This window comes from Salvelinus alpinus, chromosome 5 (genome assembly GCF_045679555.1).
Source record: "Salvelinus alpinus chromosome 5, SLU_Salpinus.1, whole genome shotgun sequence".
In the NCBI taxonomy this organism is placed as follows: domain Eukaryota; kingdom Metazoa; phylum Chordata; class Actinopteri; order Salmoniformes; family Salmonidae; genus Salvelinus; species Salvelinus alpinus.
This window is the reverse complement of record NC_092090.1, coordinates 18,364,306-18,378,653: the sequence shown is the minus strand read 5'-3', so window position 1 is coordinate 18,378,653 and position 14,348 is coordinate 18,364,306. Positions and strand designations below refer to the sequence as shown.

Sequence of the window (14,348 nt, the reverse complement as noted above, 5' to 3'; positions counted from 1 at the left end):
TTCAGAGTAAAACACTGTAATGTCCTCACTGATTCTTCAGAGTAAAACACTATAATGTCCTCACTGACTCCTCAGAGTAAAACACTATAATGTCCTCAGTGACTCTTCAGAGTAAAACACTATAATGTCCTCACTGACTCTTCAGAGTAAAACACTATAATGTCCTCAGTGACTCTTCAGAGTAAAACACTATAATGTCCTCACTGACTCTTCAGAGTATAACACTATAATGTCCTCACTGACTCTTCAGAGTAAAACACTATAATGTCCTCAGTGACTCTTCAGAGTAAAACACTATAATGTCCTCACTGACTCTTCAGAGTAAAACACTATAATGTCCTCACTGACTCTTCAGAGTATAACACTATAATGTCCTCACTGACTCTTCAGAGTAAAACACTATAATGTCCTCAGTGACTCTTCAGAGTAAAACACTATAATGTCCTCACTGACTCTTCAGAGTAAAACACTATAATGTCCTCACTGACTCTTCAGAGTATAACACTATAATGTCCTCACTGACTCTTCAGAGTAAAACACTATAATGTCCTCACTGACTCTTCAGAGTAAAACACTATAATGTCCTCACTGACTCTTCAGAGTAAAATCAATCAATCAATCAATTTTATTTTATATAGCCCTTCGTACATCAGCTAATATCTCGAAGTGCTGTACAGACACCCAGCCTAAAACCCCAAACAGCTAGTAATGCAGGTGTAGAAGCACGGTGGCTAGGAAAAACTCCCTAGAAAGGCCAAAACCTAGGAAGAAACCTAGAGAGGAACCAGGCTATGAGGGGTGGCCAGTCCTCTTCTGGCTGTGCCGGGTGGAGATTATAACAGAACTATGCCAAGATGTTCAAAAATGTTCATAAGTGACAAGCATGGTCAAATAATAATCATGAATAATTTTCAGTTGGCTTTTCATAGCCGATCATCAAGAGTTGAAAAACAACAGGTCTGGGACAGGTGGCGGTTCCATAACCGCAGGCAGAACAGCTGAAACTGGAATAGCAGCAAGGCCAGGCGGACTGGGGACAGCAAGGAGTCACCACGGGCGGCAGTCCCGACGCATGGTCCTAGGGCCCAGGTCCTCCGAGAGAAAGAAAGAGAGAAGGAGAAAATTAGAGAGAGCCAAGATTTTCAAAATTTCCATAAATGACAAGCATGGTCAAATAATAATCAGGAATAAATCTCAGTTGGCTTTTCATAGCCGATCATTAAGAGTTGAAAACAGCAGGTCTGGGACAGGTAGGGGTTCCATGACCGCAGGCAGAACAGTTGAAACTGGAATAGCAGCAAGGCCAGGCGGACTGGGGACAGCAAGGAGTCACCACGGCCGGTAGTCCCGACGTATGGTCCTAGGGCTCAGGTCCTCCGAGAGAAAGAAAGAGAGAAGGAGAAAATTAGAGAGAGCCAAGATTTTCAAAATGTTCATAAATGACAAGCATGGTCAAATAATAATCAGGAATAAATCTCAGTTGGCTTTTCATAGCCGATCATTAAGAGTTGAAAACAGCAGGTCTGGGACAGGTAGGGGTTCCGTAACCACAGGCAGAACAGTTGAAACTGGAATAGCAGCAAGGCCAGGCGGACTGGGGACAGCAAGGTGTCATCATGCCCGGTAGTCCTGACGTATGGTCCTAGGGCTCAGGTTCTCAGAGAGAAAGAGAGAACGAGAGAATTAGAGAGAGCATACTTAAATTCACACAGGACACTGGATAAGACAGGAGAAGTACTCCAGGTAACCAACTGACCCTAGCCCCCCGACACAAACTACTGCAGCATAAATACTGGAGGCTGAGACAGGAGCGGTCAGGAGACACTGTGGCCCCATCCGAAGAAACCCCCGGACAGGGCCAAATAGGAAGGATATAACCCCACCCACTTTGCCAAAGCACAGCCCCCGCACCACTAGAGGGAAATCCTCAACCACCAACTTACAATCCTGAGACAAGGCCGAGTATAGCCCACAAAGGTCTCCACCACAGCACAAACCAAGGGGGGGCGCCAACCCAGAAAAAAACACTATAATGTCCTCACTGACTCTTCAGAGTAAAACACTATAATGTCCTCACTGACTCTTCAGAGTAAAACACTATAATGTCCTCACTGACTCTTCAGAGTAAAACACTATAATGTCCTCAGTGACTCTTCAGAGTAAAACACTATAATATCCTCACTGACTATTCAGAGTATAGCACTATAATGTCCTCACTGACTCTTCAGAGTAAAACACTATAATGTCCTCACTGACTCTTCAGAGTAAAACACTATAATGTCCTCACTGACTCTTCAGAGTAAAACACTATAATGTCCTCAGTGACTCTTCAGAGTAAAACACTATAATATCCTCACTGACTATTCAGAGTAAAACACTATAATATCCTCACTGACTCTTCAGAGTAAAACACTATAATGTCCTCAGTGACTCTTCAGAGTAAAACACTATAATGTCCTCAGTGACTCTTCAGAGTAAAACACTATAATATCCTCACTGACTCTTCAGAGTAAAACACTATAATATCCTCACTGACTATTCAGAGTATAACACTATAATGTCCTCACTGACTCTTCAGAGTAAAACACTATAATGTCCTCAGTGACTCTTCAGAGTAAAACACTATAATATCCTCACTGACTATTCAGAGTATAACACTATAATGTCCTCACTGACTCTTCAGAGTAAAACACTATAATGTCCTCACTGACTCTTCAGAGTAAAACACTATAATGTCCTCACTGACTCTTCAGAGTAAAACACTATAATGTTCTCACTGATTCTTCAGAGTAAAACACTATAATGTCCTCACTGATTCTTCAGAGTAAAACACTATAATGTCCTCACTGACTCTTCAGAGTATAACACTATAATGTCCTCACTGACTCTTCAGAGTATAACACTATAATGTCCTCACTGACTCTTCAGAGTAAAACACTATAATGTCCTCACTGACTCTTCAGAGTAAAACACTATAATGTCCTCACTGACTCTTCAGAGTAAAACACTATAATGTCCTCACTGACTCTTCAGAGTAAAACACTATAATGTCCTCACTGACTCTTCAGAGTAAAACACTATAATGTCCTCACTGACTCTTCAGAGTAAAACACTATAATGTCCTCACTGACTCTTCAGAGTAAAACACTATAATGTCCTCACTGACTCTTCAGAGTAAAACACTATAATGTCCTCACTGACTCTTCAGAGTAAAACACTATAATGTCCTCACTGACTCTTCAGAGTAAAACACTATAATGTCCTCACTGACTCTTCAGAGTAAAACACTATAATGTCCTCACTGACTCTTCAGAGTAAAACACTATAATGTCCTCACTGACTCTTCAGAGTAAAACACTATAATGTCCTCACTGACTATTCAGAGTAAAACACTATAATGTCCTCACTGACTCTTCAGAGTAAAACACTATAATGTCCTCACTGACTCTTCAGAGTAAAACACTATAATGTCCTCACTGACTCTTCAGAGTAAAACACTATAATGTCCTCACTGACTCTTCAGAGTAAAACACTATAATGTCCTCACTGACTCTTCAGAGTAAAACACTATAATGTCCTCACTGACTCTTCAGAGTATAACACTATAATGTCCTCACTGACTCTTCAGAGTAAAACACTATAATGTCCTCACTGACTCTTCAGAGTAAAACACTATAATGTCCTCACTGACTCTTCAGAGTAAAACACTATAATGTCCTCACTGACTCTTCAGAGTAAAACACTATAATATCCTCACTGACTCTTCAGAGTAAAACACTATAATGTCCTCACTGACTCTTCAGAGTAAAACACTATAATGTCCTCACTGACTCTTCAGAGTAAAACACTATAATGTCCTCACTGACTCTTCAGAGTAAAACACTATAATGTCCTCACTGATTCTTCAGAGTAAAACACTGTAATGTCCTCACTGACTCTTCAGAGTAAAACACTATAATGTCCTCACTGACTCTTCAGAGTAAAACACTATAATGTCCTCACTGATTCTTCAGAGTAAAACACTATAATGTCCTCACTGACTCTTCAGAGTAAAACACTATAATGTCCTCACTGACTCTTCAGAGTAAAACACTATAATGTCCTCACTGATTCTTCAGAGTATAGCGAAAGCAAAAGCTCTTGGGTTTTTGTAGAACTGAATTTGTGCCATGCATGCTTATCAGAAAATATTGCGTATTCAGCCAAGGAGTGAGTACAGTCATTTAACATAAGTCATTGGCCATGTTTGAGTCGTCTAATAGAAGACCTTTTCTCTTAATCCCTAAACTCTTAGAAAAAAAGGTGCTAAATAGAACCATATAGGGTTTTTCGGTTTGTCCCCATAGGGGAACCTTTTTTGGTGCTATAGGTAGAACCCATTGCAAAGAGTTTAGCTAGAACCCTCTATGTAGGGTTCTTCATAGAACCCCCTGTATATAGTTCTACCTAGAACCCTCTATGAAGGGTTCTACCAAGAACCATTTTATTTTTGGAGGGTTCTTCCTAGAACCATCTATGAATGGATCTGCCAGCCTTATTAGCCTTTAAAATGCAATTATTTATGACAATAATTACATACCATAATGACACACCCAGATCGGTTTCACCTGTCCTTGTGCTTGTCTCCACCCCCTTCAGGTGTCACCCATCTTCCATATTATCCCCTGGGTACTTAAATCTGTGTTTTCTGTCTGTCTGTGCCAGTTCGTCTTGTGTGTTTCAAGTCAACCAGCGTGGTTTTCTCGTGCTGCTGCCTTTCCTATTCTCTTTAGCTAGTCTTCCCGGGTTTTGACCCTTGCCTGTTTTCTGGACTCTGTACCCGCCTGCCTGACCATTCTGCCTGCCCTGACCTCGAGCCTGCCTGCCATACAAGCCAGGAACCATTGTTCTGACATGCAGTCAGTCAGGAAAGCAAAGGCTAGCTTTTTCAAGCAGAAATTTGCATCCTGTAGCTCTAACTCCAAAAAGTTTTGGGACACTGTAAAGTCCATGGAGAACAAGAGCACCTCCTCCCAGCTGCCCACTGCACTGAGGCTAGGTAACACGGTCACCACCAATAAATCCATGATAATCAAAAATTTCAATAAGCATTTCTCAACGGCTGGCCATGCCTTCCTCCTGGCTACTTCAAACCAGGCTAAAAATCATTCTTTGCTTCCAAAGAATCATCAAAGAACCCTTTCTTCCAAAAACTGTTCTTTATAATGTTAAAGGTTTTAGGTAGAAACCTGTGTCTTACAAAGAACACTTGTCTTTCAAAAAGCGTTCTTCAGATAAAAACAGTTCTTACAACCCTATCCCTCCACAAAGAACCCCTTTGGAACCATTTTTTCTAAGACTGTAGGCATAACTGATTCATCTTTGCAGATGAATCCTTCGTTGACCCACAGCCAACCTCGAGGTATTCCTCAACAAGGGTCTTCTGAAGGGAGTTACTCTAACCTGATCCTTGCACCAGAGCTACTCAACTTCTACCTGCCTTCTCTATTTAATATCGGACTTGTTTAATGTATCCTTATCAGGGTGAATTGATTCTCACACAACACCTCAACTGAATCATCTCACTGAATCATCTCACATTGAATCATCTCACTGAATCATCTCACATTGAATCATCTCACTGAATCATCTCACATTGAATAATCCCACTGAATCATGCACCTCCCCCATATAATAATAATAAATGCACTTTTCCTACTAGCACTGACTTTGCTGATAACCACTTTATTGAGGGAAAATGTACCTGCTACGGTTGTGATATGTTGTTGTCTCACCTAGCTATCTTAAAACCTGTTTGGGCTGCAGGGGCAGTATTGAGTAGCTCTGATAAAAGGTGCCCATTTCAAACGGCCTCGTACTCAATTCTTGCTCGTACAATATGCATATTATTATTACTATTGGATAGAAAACACTCTCTAGTTTCTAAAACCGTTTGAATTATATCTGTGAGTAAAACAGAACTCATTTGGCAGCAAACTTCCTGACCAGGAAGTGGAAAGTCTGAAAACGATGCTCTGTTCTAGGGCCTGCCTATAAATGGGCATGATATGTATTAGTATACATGCACGTCATACACCTTCCACTAGATGTCAAGAGGCAGTGAGAGAAGAAATGGAGTGTTTATCTTGGTCTGAGGTGGAATAAAAGCTCTTGGTATGACGTGTCACCCATTTCCTGTTTCCTGGAAAGCGCCAGGAGGGACCTGGGATTGCCTTCTGAAAAGCTGTCGTTATAGACGGCTACTATCTCCGGCTTTGATTTTATTTGATAAATGTGACAATATCATCGTAAAGTATGTTTTTTCAATATAGTTTTATTAGATTATTGAAATTTATTCGGGACGTTAGGCATGTTGCGTTGTGTGCCTTTGTTCAGGAAGGAGAGCTTCGCGCCACTTGGCTATTGTGCTTGCTAATTCAAGAGAGAAAAAGGACGTTCTAAAACCAAACAACGATTGTTCCCGACAAAGGACCTCTTGTACAACATTCTGATGGAAGCTCATCAAAAGTAGGACCCATTTTATGATGCTATTTCATATATCTGTCGAACATGTTGTACTAGTAGTTTGCGCCCAGATTTTGGGCACTCTCTCGCTATAACTAAGCTGGATGTCGTAATGAAGTTATTTTTAGAATTCTAACACTGCGATTGCATTAAGAACTAGTGTATCTATCATTTCCTATACAACATGTATTTTTTAGTAATGTTTATGAATAGTTATTTGGTCAGAATATGTGAGTGGCAGAAAAATATCCGGACGTTGTGGGAAAAAGATGCTACGTTAGCACAATGTATAACCACTGATTTCAGCTCTAAATATGCACATTTTCGAACAAAACATAAGTGTATGTATAACCTGATGTTATAGGACTGTCATCTGATGAAGCTTATCAAGGTAAGTCAAAAATTATATATCTTTTGCTGGTTTGTTACGATCGCTAACTTTCGCTGCTGGTAAATGGCTTGTGTTTCTGGCTATTGTGGTAAGCTAATATAATGCTATATTGTGTTTTCGCTGTAAAACACTTAATAAATCGGAAGTATTGGCTGGAATCACAAGATGCCTGTCTTTCATTTGCTGTACACCATGTATTTTTCAGAAATGTTTTATGATGAGTATTTAGGTATTTGACGTTGGTGTCTGTAATTACTCTGGCTGCTTCGGTGCTATTTCTGACGGTAGCTGTGATGGTAGCTGCAATGTAAAACTGATTTATAGCTCAAATATGCACATTTTTCGAACAAAACATAGATTTATTGAATAACATGTTATAAGACTGTCATCTGATGAAGTTGTTTCTTGGTTAGTTTGGTTGGTTCTTGGTTAGTTAGGTTGGTTTTGTGCATGCTACCTGTGATGTGAAAAATGTCTGTCCTTTTTTGTATTTGGTGGTGAGCTAACATAAATATACGTGGTGTTTTCGCTGTAAAACATTTAAAAAATCGGACATGTTGGCTGGATTCACAAGATGTTTATCTTTCAAATGCTGTATTGGACTTGTTAATGTGTGAAAGTTAAATATTTCTAAAAAATATATTTTGAATTTCGCGCCATGCACTTGAGCTGGCTGTTGTCATAAGTGTACCGACGTCGGGCTTGCAGCCAGAAGAAGTTTTAAGATGAATGTACTATTTGTAAATCGCTCTGGATAAGAGAGTCTGTGAAATGAATAAAATGTCAATGTAATTTCCTGTTTCATGTAAATCGTCCTTTGACCAATAGCCAACATCAAGGTTTTCCCCCACATGGGTCATGTTGAAGAAGCTTACACCAGAGCCAATCAACTTGTACTTGTGTAATATCCCGTGACACTCTTAGCCCATACCTGACCTTTAACGATATCTCTTATCTTTATCAACTTATAAAAATGCAAAAGGTAGACTGAGATGCTGAAAACAATAGGTCAGGTATGGGTCACTGGAGTTAAAAGCGATTGCCAGAATCTCAATCATTGCCAGAATCTCAATCTAAGGTACTAACTTAGAAAAAAGGTGCTCCCTTGAACCATAAAGGGTTATTTGGTTGTCTCTGTAGGGGACATCTTTTTTTGGTTCCTTTTCACCTTAATTTAAAAGCTCATTTCAGGGGTTCCTTGTTGGGTGAAAGGGTTCAACCTGGAACCAAAAATAGTTTTCCTACAGGTACAACCAAAGAACCCTATCAGAAACCCTTTTTTCTAAGAGTGAATACAATCAAGCTGTCCTGGGTCTAGTCTCTCGTGACAGGCCAGCGTGTGCAGTTAATCCTTCGTTGAACCACAGCCAACCTTAAGGTATTCCCCAACATGCGTCATCTGAAAGTAACAATTGCCCAAACCTTACATCAGAGCCTCGCAAATTCTACCTGACCTCTCTATTTAAACACCTAACTTCTGTTATATCCAGTAACACTCTAAACCCATTTCCAACCTACTATATGTTACCTATATTTTACCTGTTCTGATCTCTGTACACATACTATTTTGACTTCAGAAGTGGCTGTTCAGTGAAAATGTATTTATTAATCATCAGATAGTGATGGGTGATCATTTGCTCATGGCCTGACCAAACTCCATTCCAGGTGTGAAAAGGTTTTATAACATAAATGCAATTGTGAAAATGTTTTATAATATATTAACACAATAAAACGAGTTGAGTCACAAAAGTTATAGGACATATACACTCTATTTGGCACACTGTAGCCTTGTAGGTCTACAAATTACATCGTCCAATTGGATCAGGTCTGCAGATTACTAAATGCCGATATAGGACAAGTCTTGCTAAAAATAAGTTAGCCTGGGGCTAACGTATGTATATCCCACATGATGTAGCCTATGTTGTCAGACCTATTTGCACGCACAACCATCAAAGGCAACGATGCAGGGAGCAGAGAGAAGATACGAGGTCGAATTCTTAAAGGTTTAAGAATTTTATGAACCTCGGAGGTAACCGCGTCCCCAGGCTATTGCGCACAGCCATATCAGAGACTAGTCCACAGCTAGATTTAAATTTACGCGTTGTCTTTTTCACACTTTCATCTTTTTCACTCGGATTTACAATGGGTCAAAATCAGCAAGCTCAGTCAACCAGCGAAGAAGAGTTGGAAGTATCGACAATTCAAGACCTCTACAGGAGGTTCATCAATGAGTGCCCCAGCGGTTCGTTGCACTTGCACGAGTTCAAAAGGATGTTTGGGGTTCAAAACGATAATTCGCCGGAATCGCAATACATGGAGGGCATATTCAGTGCGTTTGATATGAATGGGGTAAGATTCTGAATACAAACAAGCAGACCTGCGTCAATTGCATTTGCATTTACTGTAAATTATGTATTTGCATACTGTAACAAAACATGTTGTATTGGTGTAGGCCTAAAGTTATCATAGACCCCTCCCCCTCAACTCAAGCGTTTTCAACATTTAATTGAATTCATGAATATAGATTTATACAATTTTAGTACAATGCTATTATTAATATTGTTTTCTAGAATATGGGTTTCCCAAAATGTGTGCTCTTTCCACATGTAGGCTAAGCTATTTGTCTGTACACTGTCATGCTTCATTTGGCCGTATGCTTAATTAAATAGCCTAAAGGTAGATGGCCATAATACCCCTCTTTCCATAAAGTGGGCCAGAGTGTAAAGCCAAATGGGTCGTTCCACCTCAAAAAGGACAAGAAAGAAGATTTCAACACCAACCTTCTCGGATTGTTCTGAAATAGTTTTTGTATTCTTTAAATATAGTACCTAACATCCAAATTTGACCATTATTTTTCTAACAATGACTTAGACATCAAAAGCCACCCATGGACCCCCCCCCCCCCCCCCCCATGCCCAGAAAAAAAATCAATAGAGGCATGCTAAGACAAAAGAAATGGAACACAGTTTGTAAATGATAACACATTAGTGTAGGAAAATGAAGAAATGGAACACAGTTTGTAAATGATAACACATTAGTGTAGGAAAATGAAGAAATGTGGCACAGTTTGTAAATGATAACACATTAGTGTAGGAAAATGAAGAAATGTGGCACAGTTTGTAAATGATAACACATTAGTGTAGGAAAATGAAGAAATGTGGCACAGTTTGTAAATGATAACACATTAGTGTAGGAAAATGAAGAAATTGATTAAAATGCTGGAAGTGAATGCTGGAATTTAACAATTAACTATGCAAATGAGCAAAAGCTGTGTGCATGAAGGAAATAGACACCTGGCTGAAATAGAAGCCTGTCTCTAATAAACACCTGTTGGGTTCAGGAATTTAATGAAATAAACACCTGGGCTATTAATTACATGTTTATGTTAACTCAATGGTGTTACTTATAGATTATATGGATATGAAGTGCAAAAATGCTAATAGGTACCATTGACTTGCATTGGATTTTCTGGTTTGAATACCCGAGCCGACAAGGTGAAAAATCTGTTGAAGTGCCCTTGAGCAAGGCACTTAACCCTAATTTGCTCCAGGGGCGCTGGACTACTATGGCTGACCCTGTAAAACAACACATTTCACGGCACCTATCTAGTGTATGTGACAATACAACATATTTTTCCCCTAGTGGTCAGAACATGGTAATATCAGGATGTAGGATGGGATATAAACCTAACAACTTCCATTACTAATTTCTCTGAATGGGGAAAAAAAACATCACCAAATTCACTGAGAATACATTACATATGATGAAGAAATAATACTCAGAGCAGCAGCTCCATACTACTTATCAGACATAGAGAACTGATACTATAAACTCGTTGTTGCGGTGGGATTGGCGTGTAGGGTCCGTGGGTGGCTTTTGGACATTTCTTTGGATTCCTCACGTCTTACTCCTTGTTAGAAAAAAGTTCAGGTCCAAATCGTATCTTAGGTACTATATGTATTGAATATTCTATGAATCGTATAAATTAAAATGTCCAATTTAGGTGCAATCAATTAGCTTAATTTCTCAGAAATCTAATTATATTTCAAAAAATTATGTTGCAGGAATGCTAATAGTATCTGTTTTTAACTACAGAAACGACTTCAGAAGAATCTGAGTGGGTGTTACGGCCTGCTGAATTGACATGGAAAGACCCAAATGGAAATAGGGCCACACTTCCAACAAAGGCCCAAGACAATGCTGTAGGCCAGTTAAGCTATCCCACAGTTACCACCAATGTAACAATTGATGAGAAACAGTTGGAAATAGGCTCGATGCAGAAGTCTAAAAAGGTCCACAACTCTCTGGATGAGTATCTGGATATAGGCTACCTGAAAATACATATTTGACCCAGGTCTCTTTCCCTATATTATCACAATCCACCACGATCCCATGGTATACCTTTTGTTTTACATATGCCCCACTGTCAGGGATGTTATGTATTTCTTACTTGGAGAACACATAAGGATTTTTATTGAGGCTGTAGTTGATCGTGATCGTTTGTCTGTGTCTATTACAGGACAACACCATGGATTTCATAGAGTATGTTGCTGCGCTAAACCTTGTGCTTCGAGGACGGCTCGAGGATAAACTAAAGTGGTCTTTCAAGGTGTTTGACAACGATGACAATGGGCGACTGGACAGGCACGAGCTGAGAATAATTATAAGGGTAAGGGTTCGGGCCGAAGTGCGACCTATAGTAACATTCTAAGCCAGTGTTTCTCAACATGGATCCTGGTAGGGATGTGTTCTACAGCACACTATAGCTCATTATCAATTAGACACTAAGCCGTATATATCTGCTTGGGTCAGGTAACCACTAAACTCAAAGCCTCTGAGAATCAGCTATTTATCAAACAGAAAAACAGCAACAAAGTTGAATAAACACATTTATATTGTAGATACTGCACTTTGCCCTTGCATTATCCATATAGTTAAGGTCATTCAAAGGCAGAGTGCAGTATCTGCATTTTAGGGGTCATAGATCAAATCAGTGGTCATGGTTGATATGCATAAACATGACTTCATAATAAGATGATACGTCATTGCATTATCACATATTTACCTACAACCTATTTGGATGGCTAACAATAATACTTTAAAGCCATTTTTCTCGGATTCACTGTTGGCATAGTTACTGTATTGGCAGTATTGGAAGTACTCTAGTTAGAATAATTCAAATGAATTACATTGGGCCATTTCATTCAGGCTTCTTAATTGGAGCAATTTATAGGGTAATTGAAAAGCTGTGTGCACAGTGGCTATTCAGGATCGAAGTTGAGAAACCCTGCTCTTGGACTTGAAGGCCGTAGTCCGATGCTCTACTGTTCCCCCAAAGTGTGTACTCGTATACGCCCGCTTATGGATTTAAAAGCATTGAATTGGTGTAAAGAATATGGTAGGAACTTTCTCCAGCCGTCCTCGTACGACCCTGTTGATTTAAAATGCACACATGTGGAAGGGTAGGAAATCTCTCAAACCCTTTGAGGGACCAATATATGGAATGTCAAGATATTCTGCAAAACGTAACTATAACAGTTGATTGATGTAACATTCCTCTGTTTGTGATGTCTGTAGATCATCTACAAGATAAAGAAAGGTTCTGTCAGTGACGAGGCAGGCCAAATCCACCTTACACCTGAAGAGGTTTGTGACCGTATCTTCCAGAAAATTGACGAGAATGGTGACGGTGAGTACTGGAGCACTTATTTGTGTATTGTGACGGCCTTTAGCTGTAGCAGGACGGTCAGATATGTCAGAAATAATGACATAGTGAGACACTATTAAAATAATGACCCATGTATGGCTTGATCTACTCAACCGATGCCGTGGGAAGTGGATGAATTGTGACTACAGTTAGCTATCGCCTTTAACTAATTCTTGATGATACAGTATAATGACAGAGTGGATACACATTAGGTAGAATAATAAGGCTCTCCTTGTTGTCTTTGGTTCCAGGTCAGATAACTCTGGAGGAGTTTGTGGAGGGGGCAAAGAGAGACCCCTGGGTGCAAAAACTCATACGCCTGGATATCAACCCCAGTTACTGGGTCCACCAGCACCTGAGGGACAGAAAACTCCAGAGTCCAAAACGATGAACTAAAATGTCAGACAGGGAGGAAGAGGACATTGGTTCTCTCTATTAAAGAGGATCTGAACCAAAACAACAACTTCTCTGGTTGAAAACGGCCTGTATTCATTATCATCGACTCTACTCCCATAATAGGATGATCATAAAGTCAGTATCTCTCAAAATGGGGATTTGCTAGATTTAGGAAATTAATGACATTGCCAAATCCTTGGATATTTGAGGAATGTGTATGGATTTCAATTATTCCCAGCATACTCACTCTTCGAGGAGTCAGAAGAAAGCGGATGTTTCCAGTTTTCATGGATACAGTATTTTCAACTTCCATTTCTCCTGAAAAACGGATGTGGGGACTTCGCTCAGGCATCCTTTTGCATCTGCTACATTAGGTTAGAGCATCCGGCATGATATCCAATTGTAGTAGCAGAATCAACCTACAGCCCATTTCTTTACAGACAGCAGCAATTCCCAATTGAGTCATTAGCATACATCGCCTCAGGACTTATTTGATTGAGACCTTCTCCTACAATGGCCTTCTCCTACAATAGGTTTTGAGAAGGAGGCGAGGAGAGAGGACACAAAGAGTATGCATTTGAGATTCTCCCATTCAATTTGTCGGGACATGCTCTGCAAGGTGTCGAAAGCGTTCCACAGCAGTGCTGGCCCATGTTGACTCCAATGCTTCCCAAGTTGGCTGGATGTCCTTTTAGGTGGTGGACCATTCTTGACACACAAGGGAAACTGTTGAGTGTGAAAAACCCTGCAGCGTTGCAGTTCTTGACACAAACCGGTGCGCCTGGCACCTACTACAATATCCTGTTCAATGGCACTTAAAACTTGTGTCTTGCCCATTCACCCTCTGAATGGCACACATACACATTTCTTGTCTCAGTTGTCTCAAGGGTTAACAATCCTTCTTTAACCTGTCTCCTCCCCTTCATCTACACTGATTGAAGTGGATTTCTATGTCATGGAAAGAGGAGTCCTTAATGTTTTGTACACTCTGTGTATATGCCAGTATCAAAATAAATGCAATACATTTTTTATAACATTAAGATAAGTATTGATACTGTAGTACATACCCAGCTAGCACTTTGGTTCCTTGGAAGTTGTGGGAACATATGTTTTTGGTTTCCCATTGGTTCTGGGAAGGAAGCCATATGTTTCCTGACCGGTACAACTGAATATTTTTTAAATGTTCTGAGAATGGAAATAAAAATGTATCCTGTTCAGGGAACATTCATTTTTAGGTTGAAGGGAGGTTCTGAGAACATTTTACTGTGGTTCACTGAAAGTTTTCCTGGGAGGTTTTATCAACGTTCTGAGAACAGAAATTATAGTTTATTTGAAGGTAATTAAATAATG

General features: G+C 39.8%; 1 protein-coding gene across 1 annotated transcript; it reads left to right on the top strand.

Moving 5' to 3' along the window:
• The first annotated feature begins 9,037 nt into the window (after positions 1-9,037).
• LOC139575193 (guanylyl cyclase-activating protein 2-like) lies at positions 9,038-14,348 on the top strand. The gene is made up of 4 exons (XM_071400192.1): positions 9,038-9,244; positions 11,415-11,564; positions 12,473-12,584; positions 12,854-14,348. Exons 1-4 carry the CDS (start codon positions 9,038-9,040, stop codon positions 12,991-12,993), a joined length of 609 nt encoding a protein of 202 aa, XP_071256293.1. The 3' UTR covers positions 12,994-14,348.